This window comes from Prionailurus bengalensis, chromosome B2 (genome assembly GCF_016509475.1).
Source record: "Prionailurus bengalensis isolate Pbe53 chromosome B2, Fcat_Pben_1.1_paternal_pri, whole genome shotgun sequence".
In the NCBI taxonomy this organism is placed as follows: Eukaryota; Metazoa; Chordata; class Mammalia; order Carnivora; family Felidae; genus Prionailurus; species Prionailurus bengalensis.
This window is the reverse complement of record NC_057349.1, coordinates 11564793-11591775: the sequence shown is the minus strand read 5'-3', so window position 1 is coordinate 11591775 and position 26983 is coordinate 11564793. Positions and strand designations below refer to the sequence as shown.

At 43.0% G+C, this 26983-nt stretch overlaps 1 protein-coding gene across 8 annotated transcripts in view; it reads right to left on the bottom strand.

Annotated features, from left to right (window-relative positions):
- Positions 1-26983, bottom strand: part of KIF13A (kinesin family member 13A) — a 216264-nt gene that overhangs the window by 51069 nt on the left and 138212 nt on the right. For 4 of the 8 annotated variants that reach the window (XM_043590738.1, XM_043590739.1, XM_043590740.1 and 1 more), the window contains exons 10-17: positions 17360-17471; positions 16763-16975; positions 13563-13673; positions 12081-12215; positions 9575-9705; positions 4990-5076; positions 4720-4886; positions 2337-2456 (exon numbers count right to left, since the gene is read on the bottom strand). In XM_043590738.1, the coding sequence (XP_043446673.1) occupies positions 2337-2456; positions 4720-4886; positions 4990-5076; positions 9575-9705; positions 12081-12215; positions 13563-13673; positions 16763-16975; positions 17360-17471 (1076 nt within the window). The remainder of the gene's footprint in view (positions 1-2336; positions 2457-4719; positions 4887-4989; positions 5077-9574; positions 9706-12080; positions 12216-13562; positions 13674-16762; positions 16976-17359; positions 17472-26983) is intronic. The other 4 variants (XM_043590743.1, XM_043590744.1, XM_043590745.1 and 1 more) reach the window with 1 other exon arrangement.

Below are 26983 nucleotides of genomic sequence, written 5' to 3'. Positions count from 1 at the left end.
TTAAGAGTAGACATTAAAAAAAAAATACTGTTCTTTGCTTATATAAAATTCTAAAATTCAGCATTTTTTCAGAGTAGAATGATTTTCTTCAAGAGTCCTGAATATGGGGTCCCTAAAATACATTACTTGAAAATCTGATGAAAATGAACTCTTAAAAATACCACACTCTTTTTCTTTTTTTAATATTTGTTTTTTGAGGGGGTGGAAGGGGGGGCAGAGAGAAGGGGGACAGAGGATCTGAAGTGGGCTCTGTGCCAACAGCAGAGGGCCCGACGCAGGGCTCGAACTCACAAACTGAGAGATCACAACATAAGCCAAAGTCACAGACTCAACTGACTGAGCCACCCAGGTGCTCCCCAAAATACCAAACTCTTAAACAAAGACAGACCATGGAAAGGGAAGACCTTTCCCATAGAGTAGAATATCTACGTATTCCAAAGCATCTGAACTTCTGACCTTGTCCTGTAATTTATTAAAAACACATGAATAATATGGTAAAGAAGAAGTCTGAAGAAGTTTTAAATGTAAGGGTTAGAAAAGTTCTCTCAGAATTTTTAATAAATGTACTTCTCAAACAGTACATGTTTTTTCTCTTTCAGGCTCTAGGTTTTTCTCTTTCAGGCTCTAGGTTTAAAATTTAGGTCCATTCATTTATACTTACATGGAGCCTGATTTCCAAGAGAATCTTTTCTATGAATCTTTTCTAGAGACAGAACACTGGAAAACACAATGTTTTAGAACATTCTAGGATTTTTGCTAAAAGACACTAGATAAGGTATTTAATCCTCATTTCTCCTTGTTAGTCAGAGATGTGTAGAAATATACATGGTCCCAAATGGCTGAAGTGGAGGGGATCTCCCCTTGAGGTCCTGTGCTAATGAAGGGGCCATGTGACCAAGGTTGCTTTAAACTGCTTTATCAGCTGCCATGACGTAACACCCTACTATTCACCAGGCTTCATCACTGGCCACAAACCAACCAGGAGATACAGAAGAGAGAGCAACTCAAAGCATCTATCCCCAGTAAGGCCTGCCCCAGGACTCTGGGACAGGCCATGCTATCCAGGGCCAAGGCAGAGATACGGAGCTGATGTTTCTGTCTGTCTACCTTTTCTTTTTTAAACCTCTGACCTCAACCCAAGTCTGGAAATACCTTTCTCTTAGACATATTCGATAACATCATCTTTTCAAATTAATTAACCAGTTTCAAGCCTTTATCACCATACAGAATATTTTTAAAATAGATTATCCTAATCAGCAAGTCAACCTGACTCTATGATATGGCCTAGGACAGAAGCCAAAGACTACTTGGCCTATTCTCAACCAAGCAATCAACCATCAAAACATTGCCTACGGTTTTATTTTATCCCTTATCATTTTCTTTCTCTTGAATGAAGGGTTTTAAAACTCAGGGAGCCTGGTGCCTAAGGCCACGATACCAAAGAGGTGGGTGTTTTAGGAAGAGACAAATGATAGCATTTATTATGGCATAGCGTGTTCTCTCTTCTTCATTAGTTTATTCTTTACCTGGTATGTTAACTATGTAATGTGTTCAAACTTATTTATCTGTCCCAAGAACAGAAAAGAGAGGGTGTCAATAGTTAGAGGCTGGAAGGCATTTATGTGATAGATGGTATTCATTCACACCAAGATGCCCAATGCACTAAATTGAAGGGAAGTAGATCCTTTGGGGGAAAAAGCTCTCAAGAAACAAAAACTAACCTTTTAATCCCAGATGGAATAAATTCAATGACTCTTCACCAGCCCCTTCACTGCTCTTTACTTTAGAGCTACCATGACTCTGTGAAGACAGATGAGTGCCTGATTCTTATTCTGAACCCTGGGGAAGAACCCATTATTGTCCACAGATACGAGGTTTGCTTCTACTCTTAATTCCAATGAATTGTGTTTTAGGTCATTATTTATTTTAGAAATTTGAAAATACATCATTCTACGCTTAATGCAGGTAAATCTCCACCCGCAAGTACAATGTCCTGAACAGCTCTGCTGTCAACAGTCATAAAGACATTAGTCATCGTACCAATGATACCAATCGCACTTTTGTGCTGTTGGATGTATAAGGGACAGAATGGCTACTAGATTTTAACCAATGGGAAGGCAATGGAGTTGGGACCTGGGGAGGAAGGGGTCGCAGTTTAAAAAGGCACATTCCTCAGTCAGGAATGCCTCAGAATGCTTCCGTCAGGCAAAAAACTTCAGCTTCTTCCCAATCGTGTTAGTTGGAGTTTTGCCAAAGCAGGCAGCACAAGCATCAGTCAGCAGCACTGCTAAAACCCGGTCAAGCTCCCCCATGCTAACGTCACAATCAGTGAAAACCTCTTTCCCAGTGTTTGTGAAGGAGCTTCGTCTGAAACCACATGAGAGGGAAGAGAATCTTCAAATACGACCACCAGGGGGACGACCACCAGGCAGACAGGCTTATTATCGGGAAACCACCTAGCGGTAGAGGTGAATTGCGTGAATACCATTGGGTCACCAGCATTTCAGCACTAAGTCAGGGCACGTCCTGTGTGCCCCATAGGCAAGCTCCCCTTACCCGTGGAATTGGGTGAAGTGTGGGGAGGGGGAAACACTGTTTTTTTTTTTTTGTTTTTTGTTTTTTGTTTTTTTTTTTTTTCAACGTTTATTTATTTTTGGGACAGAGAGAGATAGAGCATGAACGGGGGAGGGGCAGAGAGAGAGGGAGACACAGAATCGGAAACGGGCTCCAGGCTCTGAGCCATCAGCCCAGAGCCCGACGCGGGGCTCGAACTCACGGACCGCGAGATCGTGACCTGGCTGAAGTCGGACGCTTAACCGACTGCGCCACCCAGGCGCCCCAACACTGTTTTTAAGTAGATAAAAATCAACACTGGAGAACAAGGTTTGGTCTGAATACAAATAGATAACTCATGTTAATACCATGAGGCAGGTCACCGGTGACTAATTGGTTTGGCTAAGAGGATTGGAGGAATTAACAAATACTTACTAAATACTCATCTGTTATTCAGGGGTTTACTATAAATATGATAGGAAGGTAGTGATTGAATACAATTAGAAATCTACGATGTGGGACAACAGAGGATTCCACTGCTACCCCCAGGATACTCTGCAGTTAGAGAACAGAGACACCCAGAACTCTGTAATCTCATGTAGAGAAATAAGGCTCTTCCAATGGGTGTTCCTGCACCTGGAGTGGAGCCCACACCCTCCTGTCACACCCTGTATCCACTGGGGCTTCCAAAAATTACTCACAGGAGACTTGTTGCTCAGGCATGTTGTAAAATGGGCCATCAATGTGATGCTGGTGTCTCAACATCACTTTGGAATGTCTTTTGGGATTCCCCCCAACTGGGCGACTAAGTAGCAGAGTAGACTGACCCCTAGCTATGGTGTACCCTGGGGTGCAGCGTCCAAAGCCCCAGCAGCTAATCTGTTTCCCCAGTCTCACTGATGTTCTTTTCTGGGGTTGTTCTATATTCTTCATATGAATGCATCACACTTGTTCCTCCATCTAGCCTTTTCTTCAGGCTTCATTTCTATAATTGAAAAGAGGGAGTCCTTGGGGCTAAAAATCCAGAGATAAAACGGTCAGAGTCTTTATTCCTGCAACAGAATCTGCAATTTGAGAAGCCAGAGATCTGACTGACTTTCTCCAGCCATGCTCACATTCTTCTAGATAGGCTGGTTCAAAGATAGAGGGCAAAAGTCAACATTTTCAAGGGAGAGCCCGACTGAGAAAACATAATGCTCTCCCTGCACCATGGCCGGCAGAGGCTCCTGGAGGTCCTCCCTGGTTCAAGTTGGGGATGATCCTTAGGTACTCAAAGAACAGCTGAATGGGACAGTGAGATCGGACTTTCTCATCTCAGGGGCTCCTGAATGTAGCCTCAGCTATACTTCTTGTCACACAGTTCTGGTCCGAGAAATGCTGCCTTGTACCTGGTAACAGAGGAGTTTCCAGGCACAAGCCTGGAGATGAGAAGACCGAGAGATGGAAAATGAAGGGGCACATTTATAAAACAGCCATCAAGACAGAATGTGATATGGATTTTACTGAATGCACGTTAAGTGTTTATGAAGAGGTAAAGGATTTCCTTTTAGATACAGAGAAGAATTTTAAAACAAACATTGAAAACTTTCTGGATCAAGGGATCTAGAAATGATGCTTTAAGGAAATCTCTTCCTTAAAGGTCTGAGACAAGCCAGTGTGCAGGTCAAGCAAAGAGCCTATAAAGCCCGTGGCTATCATTTTTGTAAAAGCTACCCGGGCTTGCTATGTAAGCCTCTTTGATGGTATAATTTCCAACTGGATTTACAGCAAAATATCATGACTTTTATTTACCCATTACATTCCATTGGAAATTCCTGGGTTCATGCCCTGCTGGGGATTTTTGTGCTCTGAAAGATTCAGAAATGACAAGCCCAGTAAGGGGAATTTGAAAAGGAATGCCACCATAGTCCTTCCGGACTCTATGACCTTGGAAATGTTACCACAACTGGCTTGGAAACAAGGGGCTCAAAAAAGGGACTACCCACTCCTTGGTTACACTTGAGGAAGCAGATCAGGCCATGGGATGTTTCATGAGCCCCTCTCCAGGGGCCTCTGTAAGAATTTAGCAATTTTATGTATCTAAGTTTCAGAGTGATACTTTATGCAAGCACATCCCTCAAGGGATAGGAGCTGCCCAAGACGGGGGAATCGGAGGGAAGGTCTTACCATTGCTGTTCAGTGTTTTCATGATAACCTCCATCTGTGCAAATTCATAGTTATAGTCTGGTTCCGAGGAAGCTTCACTGGCTGCGTCCAGGTCATGCTCTGGCGGGCCGGTTTCCTTTTCAAAGTCTTTCAACCAGTCTCGCCGTTTCCTCTTAGGTAAGTTAATTCTGTGGGGTTTTCCACCATTAGAGAAAATTGACTTGTTTTACACTCAGGTAACAGTAAAAAAAAAAAAAAAAGTGAAAATATTAGGGAACCCAAAGAGGTTACCTAAAAAAGTGGTTATTTCCCCACAGGATTCTATCACCGTGCCACAACTGGGTAGTGCTGCACACAAGGGTGCCATTTACACAGGACCTGAAAGAAGACCAGGGAATGTGTCAGTTCAGTGGGAAAGAGCACAGAACCCAGACCCAGCAGCCCATGAGAGATGGAGAAGTTTCTCGCAACAGACATATTCTGCTAATACCAAAAGAAGGAGTAATAGAATTGCAACCACCCTCAAAACATGTGATCAGAATGCAGTGATGAACTGAGGCACCTGAGTGGCTCAGTGGGTTAAGTGTCGAACTTTGACTCAGGTCATGATCTCGTGGTTTGTGAGTTCGAGCCCTATGATGGGCTCTGCACTGAGAGTGCGGAGCCTGCTTCACATCCTCTGTCCCCCTCTCTCTGCCCCTCCGCCCCTTCTCTCTCAACAAATAAACATAAAAAAAAGAAAAGAAAAGAAAAGAACAAAACACGATGATCAAGGGCAGCCAACATCCCTCAACTTGGCATGATGTGCCCCTGATGGAAACATACACGAGAATGCCTATGGAATTTTCTTGTCCAAATTTGAGTTGAATCTGATCAAGCTGTTATATCAAAATACCAATTTAGGAAATACAGAAGGTGGTGGAAGATGCTAAATAATGCCATGGGACACAACGAGCAAAATGCTGACTACAGAAAACAACCAAGCATCTTCAGCAACTAAAATGCAAGGAAAAGGGGGTGGGGACAGAGGGAGGAGGAACCCGGAGGCTAAAAGAGACAAACAGCCAATGACAACGGTTGAATCTTATTTGATCCTGATTTCAAGAAACAAATGAAAAGGAACATTTCTGATACCTCTGGGGAGATGTGAACACTGACTCAATATATGAAGGTTAATAAGGAATTATTGTTAATTATTTTAGGTATAATGGAACTTAAGCTATATTCACGAACACTTGTTTAGAAATACAAGCTGAGGGGCGCCTGGGTAGGCAGTCGGTTAAGCATCCGACTTCAGCCAGGTCACGATCTTGCGGTCCATGAGTTCGAGCCCCGTGTCAGGCTCTGGGCTGATGGCTCAGAGCCTGGAGCCTGTTTCCGATTCTGTGTCTCCCTCTCTCTCTGCCCCTCCCCCGTTCATGCTCTGTCTCTCTCTGTCCCAAAAATAGATAAACGTTGAAAAAAAAAAATCTTTAAAAAAAAAAAAAAAGAAATACAAGCTGAGACATTCATGGATAAAAAGTTATACTATCGGGAATTTTCTTTAAAATAACCCAGAGGGGAGGGAGGGAGAGATGTGGAGGGTATAGAAATAAAAGCAAAACTGTCTGCGAGATGCTCATTTTTGAGGCTGAATGATGGATATACAGGGGTTCACCATACTCTTCTTTCTACTTCATATGTTTGAAGTTTTCCATAATAGAAACTTGGGGAAAACACAAAAGAACACCAGGCTTAAATCCTAAATAGCTACCAAACAAATTGTAAAAATAAGACAAATAGCCAGAGATGGGGAAAGGACTCCGAGTCTGTTATACTGCACGAATCACACCTTAGATCACGTGCACTGTGTCTCTGGCTTTGTGCTGGCCTGTGCATCTGAGATTCATCTCAAACCCTATAGCTGCAACTCTGCCCAGAGGACATCTGGAGCTGGTCTCCCAAGGGCACAGGTTTCCTCACCTCACAGCTATGCTACAGCTTACAGGGTTCAAGGGGCTGTGAATGACTCACTGTAACAGATTTCATAGGATTTCCTGCCGATCGGAAGATCTCATCAACTGATTTTTAACATAGTAAAAGCCTTGCCACTGTGACTTTTTTTAGGGGGAGATGAAAAGTCGTCCAGAATTTTTAGTGCAGATAATTTTTTTAAATGTTTATTTATTTATTTTGAGAGAGAGAGAGAGAGAGAGAGAGAGAGAGAGAGAGAGAGGATCCCAGGCAGGGTCTGGGCTGTCAGCCCAGAGTCCCTCAGGGCTTGATCTCAAGAACCCTGAGATCATGACCTGAGCCGAGATCAAGAGTCGGATGCTTAACCTACTGAGCCATCCAGGCACCCCTAATGTTCTTATACATGTTTCCTTCATTTCTAATGTTCTTATACATGTTTCCTTCATTTAGAAAAGAGATTTTGTGGCAGTGCATGCATGGCTCAGTAGATTAAGAGTCCAACTCTTGGTTTCAGCTCAGGTCATAATGTCATGGTTTCATGAGTTCAAGCCCCACGTCGGTCTCTGGGCTGTCAGTGTGGAGCCTGCTTGGGATTCTCTCTCTCTCCCTGTCCCTACCCCACTCATGCTGCCTCTGCCTCTCTCAAATAAATAAACTTTAAATGAAAAAGAAAGATTTGGGGGCACCTGGGTGGCTCAGTTGGTTGAGAGTCTGACTTCAGCTCAGGTCACGATCTCATGGTTTCTGAGTTTGAGCCCTGCATCAGGCTCTGTGCTGTCAGTACAGAGTTCGCTTCAGATCCTCTGACCCCTGCCTCTCTGTGCCCTTCCCCTGCTTGTGTGTGGGCTCTCTCTCAAAAATGAAACATTAAAAAAAAAAAAGAGAGAGATTTTGCTGGTATTTAAGAAAAAAATTAGGAGGATATTAATTAATTAAAGTTTAATTTGCTAAAGAACTGTCAGGTGAAGTTTGATGGAGAAAAAAATGAATATTATTCTTAGTTTTAATTTTTCAATAAATTAGTTTTCTCATACAATCTCATTATCTAGCTCTTAATCTTGACCAGACTCTCTAGCTCAAGAGTCACAGAATAAGGAGAACTCACACAGGAAAATAATCTTCTCTTTGCAGTAATATTTCAAGTACAGGGGCTAAATTTTTATTGATAAAAATACCCTGGAAAGACCATCTCATATGTTTTTAATTTGTCATGCACAAACAAGATAAAACTTTGGTGTGTATATATTTTTAATATCTTTTGAGAGAGAGAGTATGGGAGAGGGGCAGAGAGAGAACCCCAACAGGCTCCACACTCACAGCACAGAGCCTGACACAGGGCTCGATCCCACAAATCGTGAGATCATGACCTGAGCCAAGAACAAGAGTCAGATGCTCAACTGACTGAGCCACCTGACTCAGGCGCCCCTGAGTGTGTATATTTTACACTAACATGCTCCATTTATTCTGCCAATGAAAATGACTCGATGCTAACTCAAGCTTCAAAGGTCTGTGTCCATCTATTTGGAATTATGGACTAATTTATTCATTTGAGAAAAGTGGAAAATGAGACTAGAATACATGTGTGTGTGTGGGTGTGTGTGTGTATCTGTATCTGTATCTATCTATCTATCTATCTACCTACCTACCTACCTACCTACCTACCTATCTACCTATCTATCTATACGTCTATATGTATACACATATTCTTGCCAGAAGGATGATGAAAAGTTGTTTTTGGGGGAAAATTTTTAATAGAATACTTACCTCTTCTACCTAAAAAAAATTTGTCAGTTTATAAGGAAAATACCTGCCCAGTTTATTAAGATATCTAAGTAGCCTAATATATCTAGGTATATAGATAGATGGATGGATACCCAGACCTATGTATCTATAATCTAATATCTAATGGCAGTATGACAAATTGAAACTTGTCACTCAGTGTCCTTTATTGTTTTAAGCTCTGAATTATAATTTAATTTTCAGTTCTTCATTTTCATTGTCCATATTTTGATACACAAGTGCACGAAAATGGTCTTAGCAGATATAGAACTTTCCCATTATCTCAGAAAGTTGTATTGGGCAGTGTTGTTCTAGAATGAAACTAAAAACAGTTCCAAAGCAAATGAGAGAGGAATATAATAAGCTTTGTCTTTCTTATTTATTGCTGACTTTCATGATCATCTATATATTTAAGGGACCCTTATATAGGTGCACACACACACATACACACACACACACTCCTTTTTTTTTTTTAATGTTTATTTGTTTTTGAGAGAGAGAGACAGAGAGAGAGAAAGAGAGAGAGAGAGAGAGAGAGCAAGTGGGAGAGGGGCAGAGAGAGAGGGAGACATGGAATCTGAAGCAGGCTCCAGGCTCCGAGCTGTCAGCGCAGAGCCCGATGCGGGGCTTGAACTAACGAACTGCAAGATCATCACCTGAGCTGAAGTCGGACGTTTAACCCCCTGAGTCACCCAGGCACCCCCACTTTTTTTTAAATGTTTATTTATTTTTGAGAGTGAGAACATACACACTCACTTCTGAACACATGTATAAATATTACTTTGACTTATAGTATGTTCTTATTACAATAATATAAAGAAAAGTTATGGAAATTGCCTGGGTTGGTAATGTACCCAGCCAAGAAATTAGCATTAAAAAGTAATTTCTAGTTGGACACATGCCTGGGAATTTGTTAAGAAGCAAATACAAAATGTCTTTGCAGCAATTTGTGTCCCCTCACCCAGGCCACGAGACTCCTGCAGGTAAGCTCCCACTGAAGATGATGCACCTAAGGAATCACATGCTGCTTGAGGCAAAAGAACCCACTGAAGTCTTAACTTTGAAATAAGTGAGCAAACAGACAGAATGGGGTTTCTGAAAACCAGGCTCAACGGCATGTGAAGGAGCCATTTACTTTCCCTACCTTGAATTTTCTTTTGGAGTGAGAGTAACATCACCATCGGATGCGATGTCGATCTCACAGTGCTCCGGCTGTATTCCTATGCCAAAGAGCTGGATGTCCTGGGACGTGTCTGCACCCACCCTGGTATGGTCCTAGTAAGAGATCATGAAAGAAAGGAAAACATCTATACTTACAAGTAACTCAACAAAAATTTATCACAATCAATTTGAATAACCCAACAGAATGACAATATTAAATGAATCAGATACAAGATATTTGGGGCGCTCTAAGTCAAATCTTCCATGACATTTGTACTTATTTATTTATTTTTGAAACAGAGTGAGACAGAGAGAGAACGAGCAGGGGAGGGGCAGAGAGAGAGGGAGGGAGAGAGAGAGAATCCCAAGCAGGCTCTGCACTGTCAACATAGAGCCTGATGTGGGGCTCTAACTCATGAACCGTGAGATCATAACCTAAGTCAAAGTCAAGAGTCAGACACTTAACCAACTGAGCTACCCAGGTGCCTCTATGTTTTTAATTTGAGAGAGAGAGAGAGAGAGAGAGAGAGAGAGAGAGTTTGAGCACATAAGCAGGGGAGGGGCGAGGAGGGGGGGAGAGAAAGAGAGAGAGAGGGAAAATCTCAAGCAAGCTCCATGCTCAGTGCAGAGCCCCACCCAGGGCTCAATCCCACAATCCTGGGATCACGACCTGAGCCGAAATCAAGAGTTGGATGCTCAACCAACTGAGCCGCCCAGGCGCCCCAGTAGTTGAGTGTTGAATACCAATCCTACATAGAGTGTGGAAGCCTGTGGGCTATAGAATGCAGATGAGCAGGACTTCAAGTACCTCAAACCCCAGACACAGGAGGACTGTGACTCCTGGGGAGGCGGTCCACTGCTCGTCCCTTTGTTTCTTTCGTTGCTCTAAAAATCACTGAGTCACCATGATAGTAATATTTCCCTATTCAACAGAAAGCTTGGTCTTTCAAAATTAGGATTTTGGACACAATTCCTTACGCCTTAGTCATGTTCTAAACAAACAGATCTTGAGTCCATTAGTGGGCTTAATAAGTCAGGGACCATCTGCCCCATATTTAGGTCTCTGGGAAAAGTAAAATAGAAAGGATGAGGGAAAACTGAGGCTCCTTTCCTCAATTCTAGCTTATTTTCCATCGCATTTTTTATATTAACTAGGCAGATCAGAATCCTTAACAAGGCACTTATTTAACTTTTTGCAAGTGAGTAATAGCTCTTCATTTAGAGATTTCGGTATGTGGGCAGTTACACAAGCTGCCTTCAAGTCTCCAGGTCTCTAATCCTTGAGAGTTACGTACTGCCACATACATTTATATACTATCATAACTCAGGAATTGTGTGTGTGTGTGTGTGTGTGTGTGTGTGTGTGTGTGTGCGTGCATATTAAAAAGGCCCTATGTCTTTTGGGGTACCCCATATCACTGCCCTATCGGGTACCCTATTTCAAACAGATGTCTCATTTTTCACTTTAACAAAATAAACCAACATTTCCAAAAGTGTGATCTGACAGAGAAAGATAAACACCATATGATTTTGCTTTATGTGGAATCTAAACAAACAAACAAACAAACAAACAAACAAGCAAACAAAGAAAAAGCAGAAGCAGACCCATAAATATAGAGAACAAACTGATGGTTTCCAGAGGGGAGGTTTTCACTCTCAATGGTAACCTGACCGCACTATCCCTCCTCTTTCAATGAGGGCTAAGCTGGATACAAAAAGCAAAACCAGGGGCACCTGGGTGGCTCAGTTGGTTAAGCATCCAACTTCTTCTTGGGTCATGATTGCACGGTTCGTGGGTCAGAGCTCCACGTGGGGCTCTGTGCTGACAGCTCGGAGCCCAGAGCCTGCTTTGGATTCTGTGTCTCCCTCTCTCTCTCTCTCTGCCCCTCCCCTGCTCATACTCTGTCTCTCCCTCTCTCTCCCTCAAAAATAAATAAACATTAAAAAAATTTTTTTTAAATCTGGCCTTTCTCTATCTGCCTGCCTGGTAGTTGGTTGGCCTGTTTACTTATCTTTACCAGTGTCAAAATATCAGGGGTCTGCTAAAGTAAATACTGTTTAGATTGAACAAGCTCTGAAAAGTATAATAGCTAACTAATTCTTCAGGGTTAACTTCTCTCTGATTTTTCTCTTAGAGTTGATCCAAAATAACCCATATAGGTCTTTAAAAAAAAACAAAAGCAGGGGCGCCTGGGTGGCGCAGTCAGTTAAGCATCCAACTTCTTCTCGGGTCATGATTGCATGGTTCGTGGGTCAGAGCTCCACCTGGGGCTCTGTGCTGACAGCTCGGAGCCCAGAGCCTGCTTTGGATTCTGTGTCTCCCTCTCTCTCTCTCTCTCTCTCTCTGCCCCTCCCCTGCTTGTGCTTTGTCTCTCAAAAATAAATAAAATGTTCAAAAAGCCAAATCATGGGTACAGGCGCCCAGATTCCAATGCGAGTGATATGTGAATGCATCAGGATTGCAACCATCTACTTATATACTCTCTTACCTTTAAATAATAAACCAGAAGCTCGTTAAGAGCAGGGTCCGCGTTCAGGTTGACTAAGTAGCACTTATCATCTCCCACCTTGATACCCGATGTCTCCAGGGAAATCCCCATACTTTCAAGCTGTCGTTGTCTCTCCTGGGCACAAAAACAGACAAACACAGGGGACTCTATTTGTTGCTCTACTGACAAGATGTATCCATGGAACGTTTATGTCACTCTTTCTGGGGACAATGCCAATGAAATCACACATCACCACCAAGTTTAGGGAGTCTCTAAAATGCGTGACGTCTTGTGTCCGTGTTATAAAAGGGTGCTAAGAGTGAACCAGATACCATCTTCCGTTTAAGGGGTTTATAGTCCAGTCGAGGGGACAAGACCACGTACCTAAATCAGAGGAGAAGAGCCCTGTGTCACTGGAGAGGAGCAAGGCACTATGGGGCTTCCAAGGAAGGAGCCCATGATGTATTCAGAGACCAGGAAAGGCTTCAGGAAAAGAATGTACTTGCGATGTCTCTTGAAGCATAAGAATTGCACAGGAAGAAATGGAGGAGAAGTAAGGTAAGAGCAAGGTATTGTAAGGGCACAGGGAAGACTGGGCATTTTGCCTGATTTCAGGTGATAATAACCCTAGTAAACATGGGAAAGTCATGGGAGATGGGGGCGGGAAGTACTGATCTACAACAGCAAGCAAAACAAAGTCCCTTTTGTGAAAACTTATATTCCAGTAGAAAGAGACAGACAGATAAAAGAAAAAAAACAAGAAACAAAAAAAAAAACCAGACAAGCAAAACAGAATTTCCAGGGATGATAAAGTGCCGTGAAGAAGTACGAAGCAATGGATGAGAGACAGGAAGTCAGCAGTATGTGTGTGGGGTACGTGAGCACGGGTCTGTGTGAGAATAACACCTACGAGAAACATATAAGCAAAAGGCTTGACTAGGTCCCAGTTACTGCTTTCAAGCTACCCGATTGGGATGGGCCAATATTTCCAAGCAGTCAGTGAGATTAAAATGTTCACCAAATGTATAGTGCAGATTCATAAAACACACCCACTCACACACAAGTGCACAATTAGTCCTTGCTTCATATCGTTTCTCAAGTAAAGTTCATACAACATTTCTTACAAACCCCAAAAATCAAATACACTGGGGAAAAGACCATGATGAGTGGTAGGTTATAAATTCTCGGCCAGTCAGGTAGCACTTTGCCGGGTGATGTAAAATCACAAAATAGAAAAGCAGGAAACATTAACAGTGTTTCCTGTAGACCATGCCTGTTCCAGCTCAGCGCTCCTAGCAAATAAATGGACCAAATGGTAGTTGATAAAGGACAACGAAGTTACGGGCTCTAAAAGTGATCTTTGCAGTCTTGGTGAGCAGAAAGAGGTCCTTGAATGGCTTTGGGAGGATGACGAGTGGCTACGCAGAAAAGATGGCAAATGAAAAAGAATCACAAGATTTTAGGCCTAAATTATCGGGCTACCTGTGCGATTTCTTCTGTTTTCCTCAGCTTCTCTTCCCAAGTCACTGTTAGTTCTTTGATCAGCTTTTCAGATTCTTCAAGCTTCTCTTTTAGTTCAGGGGCCTTCATAGCCTTAAAATGAAACCAGAGATATCTGATTTTCTATTTTTTCCCACCATTATTCATAAAACAATCCTTTACTGTGCTTCTGAAGTGGCTATCAACAGTCTGTTGGAAGCAATTAAGTCATACACTGTCAGGGTGGACTTGTACATCTTTATTAATAAACAGAAATGTAAGAATAAATGGCTGCTACTCTTTAGAGGGGAAAAGGAATACTAGTGCCCTGAATTAAACTGATACAAATCACTACAGAGTAATTTTATCCATCGTACTTAAATTTCACATTTAAAGACCTAAAAGATGCTAAAGTTTGCCTTCAAAACAGAAACGTAACAAAGGTAACTTAAGCACTGTTACTTTTTTTTTTTTTTTCCCAGCAAGACAGAGATCAACACACATCATCAATAAACACATCCCAGTGATAACCTACCAGGAAAAGTGAAGATTCTTCTCTTTTCTTTTCTTTTCTTTTAAAGTTTTTAGTGTTTTTATTTTATTTTTGAGACAGGGAGAGACAGAGCATGAACGGGGGAGGGTCAGAGAGAGGGAGACACAGAATCTGAAACAGGCTCCAGGCTCTGAGCTGTCAGCACAGAGCCCAACGCGGGGCTTGAACTCACAGACCGCGAGATCATGACCTGAGCCGAAGTTGGACGCTTAACCGACTGGGCCATCCAGGTGCCCCTCTTCTCATTTATTTTAAAATTGGACTCTGGATCATTTAAAACTCCTTTTCTGGGGCGTCTGGGTGGCTTAGTCAGTTAAGCGTCGACTCAGGTCATAATCTCACAGTTCGTGGATTCAAGCCCTGCGTCAGGCTCTGTGCTGACAGCTCGGAGCCTGGAGTCTGCTTTGGATTCTGTGTCTCCCTCTCTCTCTGCCCCTCCCCTCCAGTGCTCTGTCTCTCTCTCAAAAATAAACATGAAAAAAAATTTTTTTAAGGGATGGTGATAAAAACCTTGTGTATTCATTACTCCCTTGGAAACAAGACATCTGGGTAAAAGGGTAGGAATTTCCCTCTGAGTCTGCAGAGTGAGAATAACTAAGGGGTCTAAATACAGATGTATATATATAAAGCTTTTTTAAGCTAAGCTTTTACTTGGGGGGCTTTACTTGGCAATGGCATGCTTTGACCCCCTATGGCAACATGAGCCTCCACAAAGTGTAAGCCCATGAACAAGAAAGATGGCAGACTTGGACAAGATGCCACAGTGGCAATGTTGTGGACTCTCCCTGAGGTACCGAGGTCACAGCGGGAACAGAGTCTGCGAGGGACACTCAGTGCTGGGTATAAGGGGACACCCATGAAAACCCTAGGTGAACCCGCTGTGGCTCCTCTTCTGTTCTCTTTGGCCAGGCATCATTCTACCATCTGGCCTGGATTACATGGTCATGGCAGAGAGGCAGGTTCAGAGACAAGAGGAAAGAAGGAGCTCATCCACGTATGTACTGACTGCAGAACCATTACATTTTCCTCCTAGGATCATGGCTCTTCAAAGTTTATTGGTATTTTTATGTTTAAGTTTATTTATTCTTTGAAGAGAGAGAGAGAGAGGGAGTCTGTGAGTGAGTGGGGGAGGGGCAGAGAGAGACGGGGATGGAGGATCTGAAGCAGGCTGTGCGCTGACAGCAGAGAGCCCAATGTGGGACTCGAACTCACGAACCAAGAGATTCATGACCCGAGCCGAAGGCAGACGCTTAACCGACTGAGCTACCGGGCACCCTTAATTTGTTTTTTTTTAATGTTTTATTTGTTTTTGAGAGAGGGAACAAGAAGGGGAGGAACAAAGGGAGGGGGACAGAGGATCCGAAGTGGGCTCTGAGCTGTCAGCACAGAGCCCAACGCGGGACTCGAACTCACAAACTGTGAGATCATGACCTGAGGTCAGACGCTCAACTGAATGAACCACCCAGGCCCCCCACAGTGTTTTATTTTCCAGGTGTTTTGCTACCTTCTTGGCATCAATGAAAAAGTATGTTTGATGCACTGAATGCTTAGAATCATGATAATAACAGGAGGTAGCCACATTTATTGAGCACTTACAATGCACCAGCATTGTGCTAAGCGCTCTCCAGTATCAGTGTTGCACTAGGGGTTAGGGATGAAAACAAGGAATAAAACAAGGCTTCCTGCACTTCAGAAGCCCAAGCTGGAAGAAGACAATGCCTTGTCAGTGCAATTCCATGATCACCAACGAATGGGAAGTTCAGATCCTGGCTGTGACTCCCTTTCTGTTTGCCTCAATCTCCTATTGATTATCTTTTTGACTAGAGAAGCTGATAGACAAAAAGTATTTCAACAGGGCCTGGTACACAAGTGCTCAAAAAATAACAGTATTACCCTCCACTCCTCCCCCCCCCCTCGTTTACTACTCTCTCAGAAGGGAGGGGTCAGAAGGGAGTGGTATGAAGGAATGTGAACTCAGCAGCCCTAGGTCCACACCCAAGTGAGGCAGGGGGAAGCACGTGACTTACACTAAGGCACTTACTCGGCCTTCATTTCAGTCCTATTACCTATTTCAAATGAGCCGGATGCCTCACCCAGTAACTTGCAAAAAGCAATAGCTACTTAGAAGAGGGCGTGATTATTAAAGCTGGGTAAAGCCAAGGAAAGGTGGTAACAATGAGAAATGAACGATTTTGTTTCCTGCCAGGAGCAGATATACATGAAGCAAAATAAAAGATTTCTGAGTTCTTTTCCTAATGTTTCTCTTCCATCATGCTGCCTTCCCTGACTTAAGGAAGAGAGGACATAGAACTAATTTCTCTGAAAACCGCAAGGCCCTATGGGCACAGAGTGTACAATGTTAATAAAAACAACCCATTTGGTTCTTAGGATTTCACACTGGACAAGATCGGTGCCCAAGGGCCAACTGATCTACCAAGGCAAACAATTAGGCACTAGCAACAACTCACTTTTAGTTGACTGGAGGTTAAGTTCCTAGGACAGATGGCTATATGCTTAGCATACAGAAGATGTCACTCAGAAATGCCGAATGCACGGAGATGACCTAAAAGTTCAGGCGACCACATCCTCCCCGACTCAGATACGACACCCCAGGGGATCTCAAAAACAGGGGGCACCAGGCTGATCTTACCTCAGCCTGTGAGAGCTGCTCCTTCAGTTTCTCTACCTCCTCCCGCAGCTCCCGGATGACTTTGGCATTGGGGTCCTCGTTCACAATGGCGTGGTTAACGATCCTTTTGGCTCTATCTGCGTATCGCAGGGTGGACAGTGTCTCCTCATAGTTGTCTGCTGCTGGGCTAATGGTGGCTATCATAGAGGTCTGGCTGTTGCCCCCCAAGTTATCCTGCAAAATATTTCCAGTAGCCTCTTAGGAAATGATCCCCATTCTGTGCACAACATGTATGATGGAAGCTGAAGACATGCATATATGACATTCTCTGTGAAGAAAATGTGTTGTAGAAATGGAGCCGTATTTCATGAGTCATTTTATGATGAGGTGTGGTTTCTCTATAGTCACAACAACGAACAATGCCTGATGAATAGCGTTATCATGGGGGCAAAAGAGGCAACAGGAATGAGTTTTCATTCTGCATTCCTAGGAATTCGGATTAACAGTATTGGCGGGGGGTTGTGTTATATCTGGTTAGCTCTGCACACAACTTTCAGCTGCCTCCTCTGAAACAGCCAGGTTTTAGTTGGAAAGGAACACACTAGAACAATGAATTACCTTAAGAAGCCAAGTGAGCACTGAATCTCGATAAGGCACAAATTTGTTTTTACCCTTGCCAGCTGCCTGGTCAGCCAGCGAGGATATAACCAACCCCAAGGTTGTAAGGGATCTGCCAAAAGAAAAAACATTTAGAAATTAGCTTTATGGAATGGTTATGTTGTTTGCATAAAACAATAATCGTTCCAGGCATTAGGGATAAAGTATGCAGAACACCAAGGCCCTAAAGTTGATATAACCAAGTTTACATTAATTTGTCAAGAAGCTAAGAAAAAGAAAAACAGAAAGTAACTCCATTAATTTAAAAGAATGAATTCAGAATCCCTGTAAGAATCGATTCTGTTCAATCACAGGGCCTGTGAGACAGACATTTCAGAACCTGGGAGCATACATTTAAGCGATCATTCTAGGGAATTTTAATTTACTCCAAATATTATGTTGAAAGTCTGAACCATTTTACTCTTTGGGTAGAATTCGGACCATTCGGGCTCTCATTTTGTTTTCCATAATAACCACGTAACTTGAAGAGAACCTTTCCCTACATGTTACAGGGTAGATGCCGTTCATCTGTTACAGCTGGCAAGTTTACTTCAGTGTGGAGTTTTTACAGCTGTACAGAACAATGACCCACCCAAGCAGAGGACAGCATATGGCTACTCTTTCAACACCTGCTACAGAGAGCAGCACTGGCGTCCCCCAAGAGCTGGTTAGAAACAAAGGCTCTTGGAAGCCTCCCCAGGCCTACGGAGTCAGAACCAGCGAAAGGCATTTCCAGGTGATTCACAGGCATGCTAAATTTTGAGAGGCCCTGGATGAACAATACCCAAGATGGTACATATATTTAACTGTATAGGCTCAAATCATGATGCTGGGACCAAAAGCACCAGCATGACTTAGGACCTTGTTACAAATGCACGTTCTCAGGCCCCACCCCATCCCAGACCTATAGACACTCGTGGTGGGACCCAGCACTCTGCTTTAACCAGCCCTCCAGGGGACTCTGGTGCAGGCTGGAGTAGTCCCCTGAGCATTCCCTGGACGCTAACACATGTTCTCTGAACCTGGAGAAAAGATCACCACAAAAACAACAGATTTGCGGACTTGAGGGATGAAGAACATCCTACTGTGTCACAGTTAAGTACCAAGCACGCTTTTAAAAGGAAATCCCAAGTTTAGCAGCCAGAAGAGAGAGAACTCCTCAGGAGATCTCCCAGGAGTGCAGGGAAGCTTACATGATATCACAAAGAGAAAATGCTTTGTGAATGGTTAAAAAATTAAATGCTATGACCTATTTATAAAAACAAAAAAGAGCACAATTCAGCAAGTGACCAGAGTTTAGCATGAAGGACTAGATAGCTTTCTAATGTTAACAAGAGACTTCCATTACATGAGTTGAAACAAAGGATATCTCTCACAAAACATAATTGCTCAAAGGTGAGTCACTAGAAAAGTCATTGAAATACAATGCAAACTCAAGAGGCAGAACAAGAGCCAGAATTTTAATAATAGCCGTTCCTGCAAAGTGACATAAATACATACATTATAATTGACAGATTCAAAAGTTAAATCCACCCCAAAAGAAAACATATGTCCATACAAAAAAACATTCTTGTACAAGAGTGTTCACAGCTGCATTATTCGCAATAGCCACAATGTAGAAACCACCCACATGTCTGTCCACCAAATGATGACTAAAGTGTGGTATGTCCTCACAGTGGACTATATTATTCAGCCATAAGAGAGGATTCTGACAGAAGCTACAACATGGATGAAGCTTGAAAAGTTACGATAAGTGAAAGAAGCCAAACACCAAAGGCCAATGTCCTGGGTTGAATACTGTGTACCCCAAATTCACGTTCATCAGAACCTGACATGTAATCTCATTTGGAAATAGGGTTTTTGCAGATGTGATTAGTCAAGAGGAGATGATACTGACTTTAGACGGCTTAATCCAATGCCTGGTACCCTTCTAAGACGGCTGTGAAGACACACAGGCAACAGGGGAGCAGGCCATGTGAGAACAGAGGAGAGATGGAAGAGATGCATCTACAAGCCAAGGAAGGTCAAGGAGAGCCAGCCACCACTAGAAGGTGGTAGGACAGAAGCATGCAACAGATTTTCCCTCTGAGCCCCAAGAAGGAACTAGCTCTGCCAATCCCCTGATTTTGCACTTCTGGCCTCCAGAATTGTAACAAAACAAATTTCTGTTGTTGTAAACTACCCAGTTTGTGGTAATCTTCTATGATAACATTGGGAAACTAATATAGCCACATAACGATTCCATTATTATGAAATACCCAGAATAGGCGAATCTATAGGGATGAAAGCAGTGGTTGTCCAGGGCTGGGGTGGTGTAAATGGGGAATGACTTAGACACAAAGTTTCTCTGGGGATGATGGAAATGTTTTCAAATTCAATCATGATGATGGTTATACATTCTGATAAAAAAGCCACTAAATTGTACATTTTTAAATGGCAAAGTATGTGTATATGAATCATTTCTCAATATAGCTGTTTAAAAAAGAAATTCAAGTTCAATCACTGCATCACTCCTCCCAAAGGTAACAACTTTAAGAAAGAACATGGCAAGAATAAACTACTGGGACTACATCAAAAGAAAAAGTTTTTACACAGAGAAGGAAACAATCAATAAAACTAAAAGACAACTTACTGAATCTCAGAAGGTATTTGCAAATGACATATCCGATAAAGAGTTAGTACCCCAAAAATATAAAGAACTAATATGACTCAACACCCAAAGACAAATAATCCTATTAAAAATGGGCAGAAGACATGAATCGACATCTCTCCAAAGACATACAGATGGCCAACCGACACATGAAAAGATGTTCAACATCATTCACCATCAGGAAAATGCAAATAAAAACTACAATGAAACATCACCTCACATCTGTCAGAATGGCTAAAGTCAACAACACAAGAAACAAATTGGTGAGGATGTGGAGAAAAAGGAACCTTCATGCACTGTTGGTGAGAATGCAAACTAATACAGCCACTGTGGTAAAGAGCATGGAGGTACCTCAAAAAATTAAAAATAGAACTACCCTACGATCCAGTAATCACACTAGTGGATATTTACCTTAAAAATACAATAATACAGGGTGTGCCTGCATGGCTCAGTCAGTTAAGCATCTGGCTTTTGGTTTCGACTCAGGTCATAAGGTCATAGTTCATGGGTTCGAGCCCCATGTTGGGCTCTGAGCTGACAGTGCAGGGGCCTGCTTGGAATTCTCTATTTCTCTCTGCCTGCTGCCCCCCCCCCCCAATCCCATGCTCTGTGATCTCTCTCAAAATAAATAAATAAACTTTAAAAAATTCAAAGGGATACTATTCAAAGGGATACATGCACCCCTATGTTTACTGCAACATTATCTACAAAAGCCAAATTACAGAAACAGCCCAAGTGTCCATCAGTAAATGAATGGATAAAGAAGATGTGGTATCTACATACAATGGAATATTATTCAGCCCTAAAAAGAATGAAATCTTGTCATTTACAACAACACAGATACAGCTAGAGAGTATAATGCTAAGCAAAATAAGTCAATCTGAGAAAGATAAATACCATACGATCCCACTCATATGTGGAATTTAAGAAACAAAACAAGCAGGGGTGCCCGGGGGGGGGCTCAGCCGGTTAAGCGTACAACTTCTACTCAGGTCATGATCCCGCAGTTTGTGGGTTTGAGCCCCATGTCAGGCTCTGTGCTGACAGCTCAGAGCCCGGAGCCTGCTTCAGATTCTGTGTCTCCCTCTCTCTGCCTCTCCCCTGCTTGCAATGTGTGTGTCTCTCTCTCAAAAATAAACATTAAAAATTAAAAAAAAAAAAAAACAAGCAAAGGAAAAAGAGAGACAAATCAAGAAATAGACTCTTAAGGCTAGAGAACAAACTGATGGCTACCAGAGGGGAGGGGGTAGGGGGATGGGGGTTCAAGAGTATACTTACCATGATGAAATAAAATTCAATTTAAAAAGTTAAGTAAAGGGGCGCCTGGGTGGCTCAGTAGGTTGAGCTTCCAACTCTTGATTTAGGCCCAGGTCATGATCTCACAGTTCATGGGTTTGAGCCGTGTGCTGACAGCACAGAGCCTGCTTGGGATTCTCTCTCTTCTCTCTCTCTCTCTCTCTGTCCCTCCCCCATTCCTTCTCTCCTCTCAATTAATAAATCAACATTAAACAATAAAAATAAAAAAAGATTTTCTCTCATTCTCTCTCTGCCCTTCTCCTGTGCTCTCTCTCCCTCTCTAAAATTAAAAAGAGAGAAAAAGGGGCGCCTGGGTGGCGCAGTCGGTTAAGTGTCCGACTTCAGCCAGGTCACGATCTCGCGGTCCGTGAGTTCGAGCCCCGCGTCGGGCTCTGGGCTGATGGCTCAGAGCCTGGAGCCTGTTTCCGATTCTGTGTCTCCCTCTCTCTCTGCCCCTCCCCCGTTCATGCTCTGTCTCTCTCTGTCCCAAAAATAAATAAACGTTGAAAAAAAAAAATTTAAAAAAAAATAAAAATTAAAAAAAAAAAAAAAAAAGAGAGAAAAAAAGGGGAAGGAAGGGAGTGAGGGAGGGAGGAAGGTAAGAAGGAAGGAGTTGAGAAAAGAAAGGCATGTGCTATATATGAAATAGAAGAAAGCAGAAATTTAAGGCAAAAACAAATTTCTGCTTTAATATAGCATGTAGGGCATCTTTCACACTTCACAACTATTGAAATAAAATTTTCAGTTGAAAACAATTCTTTGAACGGAACCAGTGTTTAGGACTTAAACACGGCAAAAATTACTTCAATTCATACAGACTATAAAAAGCTCAGTGATTCCAAGGCCCATATTAGCAATTCCAAAGGGAACAGTGGCCCTTGCTAGGAAAACACATTTTGGAGTTATGTATTTTTCATCCAGACAAAATCTAACTCTGCCTTGTGGCAACTGCTCCTACTTTCTAATTTGATAGTGTCAGGAGTGAAAAAAGAAGGGTCTGGGCACTCCTAAACAGGGCACAAAAAAAATCACACGAGTGCTTTGAGAGAAAACGGGGAAGGGTAGCACGATGTCATCAACGTCTACAGGACCACGTGCGTGTGCACTGAGAGCACCGAGCACGAGCACCGTCAGCAGGTAGGGCACGTGACCGGCCACAGCGGAGGGGCGGGGCTGGGCGGACATGATCACATGACTCCCTCTTGTGTGTACTCTACTCTGTACTCTGTAACTTAACCAGTTGGAAAAGGTTATCATTAGTAGAAGCCTTTTACCTGATCGTGTGCACATATTCAAAACAAGGACTCTGTCTCGACCCACTGCCCCCTTGGAACAAAAAGAAATGAACTGCAGGGTAAGGGGGCTCCATGATGGGCGAGGGGTAACCAGGTCACCCAGTGACAAGGTGGGGGTGCTACTGCTACGTTGGACCTGGAAGCAATGATCCACGGGCTTCTGAAAGTATGAAAGTTCAATGCGTGAAAACTGAACAATGGGCTTAAGTATTTTAACAGTAATTTAATTCCTAGGGAGCTTAAGAATATAAGAAAATCACAAATTACTGGATCCTGCTAGCACTGCCTTCTCATGCTGGAGTCAAATGGGCGCTCACAGGTTTCCTGAACAGGGTGGGGCTGTTTGCAAATTTGAGAGGCTGAAAAAACTGCTCCAGGAATCTAATTCTACCAAAGCACAGCTCCTTTCCTGAACCTACGGGAGGTGGAGACAGTAAGGAAATTCTTAACCTTTCCAGAAGTTCTTGGGCTGGGGTGGCGGGCACAGAGTAAACACAGACTGACTGGAGAGGACAGAAGGATTAGGCTAGGGGATAACATTTGTGAACAGCCAGCCATGTTTTAAGACAGAGATTGTTAAAATCTACCTATCTGTAACAATGGAGAATTTGAGACTAAAAAAAAAGTAAATACGGGAGCCTGGGTGGCTCAGTTGGTTGGGTGACCAACTTTTGATTTCGGTTGGGGTCATGATCTCATGGTTGGTGGGATAGAGCCCCTCGTGGGGTTCATGCTGATAGCTTAGATTGATCCCTCCCTCTCTCTCTCTCTCTCTCTCTCTCTCTCTCTCTCTCTCTCCACCTCCCCCCACCTGCCCCCCTCCCCAGCTCATGCACACAGGTGTGTGCTCTCTTTCTCAAAATAAATAAATAAACATAAAAAATATGAATAAATAAAACTTAGGAGGATCAGAAACAAAATAAAAGCAGCTCCAATGAATACAATCAATGAGATAAACCTGGTCATAAGTATTTTTTTTTTCCTTTTCTGCACCTTCCTCCAACCTGCATAGTTTTCCTTGAAACTGTGACCACCGGATTCCTTCCCTTAACAGTGGATATGATGTGATGGGAGTTATCTGTACTCTCCAGGATGGATTTCAAATATTATATTATTTTACCTATTTTTTCTAATGATCTTTTTCTAAGGTCATAATTGCAGTTAAGCATTGCTAGAATTGACTGTATTTGTACTTCTCTATCTCTTTCTACTTAAGGTTATGATTGCTTTGAGGGCAGAGACCTTGTTACATCATACAATTACTGTGCCTTGCTTACAGAAAGCGGTCAGTATCTGCTGAGTAAAACTGAGTCTAGAATATACTGAAGAACAGACCACGGATCTCTTTCTAAAAAGGACTAATTCAATCATGGTTTTGGTACCCTCTGTGGATACTGACCCAACATCCATTCTCCCCTTACTTGCTAAAAGAACCCTGATTTTGCTGGGAAGATTATGCTGGGCTAAAAACTCCACTTTTCAGAGTCCTCTGTAGCTCTGGAAAGCCACGAAATCCAGCTCTGAGATATAGGGAGACCATACTGACTGGGTGGTCTTCCAAGGAAGCTTTGTTTGATAGAGAAGGTATATATTTAGTAGATATAAGCCAGAAGCTGGTGGTCCTTGGCCCTTCCTTCCCCCCTGATCCCCTTGTTTGGAACACAGATAAGGATACAATGCCTAGAATGGCAGAGCCATCTTGAGGTCATGAGGACAAGGTGAACACACAGTAAGGTTAGTAGAGCTGTGTGCTTGACAGCATTTTTGAGGTGCTCTACAAGCCTCTGGACTTCTTGGTACATGGGGAAAAGAAATCCATCATTTGGTCATCACGACAGCTGTTGCTTACAGCAGAATGCAATCCTTGGCTTTTAAAGAATTACTTGGAAGATAATGAAGTTAGAGGACTTGAGTTAGTACTTTTCCCCAGTAAGTCTCCGCTTGTATCAGAAAAGGAGAAACACAAAGAGTGTGTGTGGCAAAATGGGGGAAAGGCCAATGCCATCCCACGGCAGGAGTGGAAAGAAAGCCGTGGTACCTGCAGAACAGGCCCCATTCCGCCCCCCACTGGTTTCCAGTGGCCAGCACAAGTCATTCCAAGCCAGTGATTTGCATCTAACAAGTCCCATCTCCTGTCTCTTTTCCATTTCCAGCACTGTAGTGAAATACACCAACATATCCAAAAACAAGTTCTTTAGAATATCTTTTCTGGAGATTTTAATCTGTGTTATACCTAGAATTCTGTCATCAAATAAGTTCAGGGAATAAGTCAAAGTTAATATGGGATTCATTACTGAAGGATTTATTGGACATGTTAGCAGGGAAATCTCCAAAGGAAGGCTGTTTAAGCAGCTTTTCTCAAAACGATTTGCCCAAGGATCCTTTTCTTCCCAGAGCCACTTGAGGAACTAGTATTTTGCAAAACACGCTTTGAGAAACACTGAAGTCGCAATGTCACATGCCCCCAAAACATGTGGCTCCTGCATCCCAAGAAGATTTTTGCTCTGTCCTTTGTGGGGTTCTCGCGGTAGATGCAAAGATGTTTATTCAGACTTTCTTCCCACATCCTTGGGCCCTGCAATGCATGAATGGTAAACAGATAAGCAACCTCCCTGCCCCAGCAGCCCTTGAATAATGGACTGAGGCAGGCCATTTTCACTCTCCCCAGGTACAAGTTCATGTTTGGTTAAGCAGGCAATATCTGCTTAAGCGAGATTTCCGAGAGGAAATGATTAAAAGTCACGGAAAGTACTCAGAAGGAAAAAAGGAGGATTGGGTCATGTGAAACATTAGAAATAGGAGACTTCTAGTTTACTATATCATAACACAAATTATTTGACAGAACCCCAAGAGTAACATATATTAGTATCCCTAGAACAAATGTTGAGTAGAGCCCATTTGGGGAAATGTTTAGTATATACTTTATTGTCAACCACGGTAATTGAAGTGGAACGGAGACCCGGAATGATACTTGTCAGATGAACACTGCTTGCATTTAATAACTGCCCATTGCTGAGAAGAAGATGGAGCCATTTTCAGCGTCAGTCCCCAGGGTATCAGCTGGTGTTCCGTGATGTGAGTGAGCTCCTAGGGAAGCTAACCCGCCGGGCTCCAGCAGCAGAGACAGGCATCCTCATGTCAGCCTCAATGGACAGGCAGAGCAGCAGACTGAGTGTTCAGGCGGTCCCCTGAGGATGGTCTACAGGCCTGTTCCCCTCACGCCCTGAACAGGCCACGGTGGTGCTGCCACACAGGTGTTTCGGCTCACCAAATGAAGGAATAATGCGTGCTTTAAAGCTCTTAAGAGCTTACGGAGAGATGAGGCTCCGAAATCCATAGCCCATTAAGAAACACTAATATCTGTGTGAAGTCCCTGACAGGTCTGTGTAAGAGGATTACTAATGTTCCATCGAAAGAAGCCCAAATAGGAGGCCGAGGGAAAGCTTAGGAAACATGTCAGAGATGGCTTTAATTTTAGCACTCGACAGGGCACTGATTTTAAGGCTTAAAAAGCCATTTGTGGAACTATCAGGCAGCCCTTTTGATGTATTTTATTTTTATTTTTTTTACCTTGTTAGTACACACTTACACAGTGCTTACTCTACGCTAGGCACTGTTCCAAGAAGCACTTTACAAATAGTAACTAATTTAATCCTCACAGTAAGCCCACTCACAGGCTGCTTCCTCATCTGTGTTTTACAGCTGAGGAAACTGAGGCACAGAAATGTCACACAGTTAGGTTCTATAACAAAGAAGTTCCATTGGATAGGTTTCCATTGCACATAATGTATTAGGACTATCCCTCCAAGGGTCTTCCTTCCCCATTGGATCTTGACCTTCCCAAGGCCAGGGTCCCATCTACCCTTTCCTGTGTTCTTTTTCTTTTTTTTTTTAATTTTTTTTTCAACGTTTATTTATTTTTGGGACAGAGAGAGACAGAGCATGAACGGGGGAGGGGCAGCGAGAGAGGGAGACACAGAATCGGAAACAGGCTCCAGGCTCTGAGCCATCAGCCCAGAGCCCGACGCGGGGCTCGAACTCACGGACCGCGAGATCGTGACCTGGCTGAAGTTGGACGCTTAACCGACTGCGCCACCCAGGCGCCCCTCTTTTTTTTTTTAAAGTAGGCATCATGCCTAACATGGAGCCCAACATGGGGCTTGAACTCACGACCCTGAAATCAAGACTTGAGCTGAGATCAAGAGTTGGATGCTTAACCAATTGAGCCACCCAGGCGCCCCTCTTCCCTGTGTTCTTATGCCCAGTCAGCGTTCAATACATACTGGCTAAATGGATCAAAAAGTGTAGGCCTGCATGTCTTTTTTGAGATCCTTGGGGCCACAT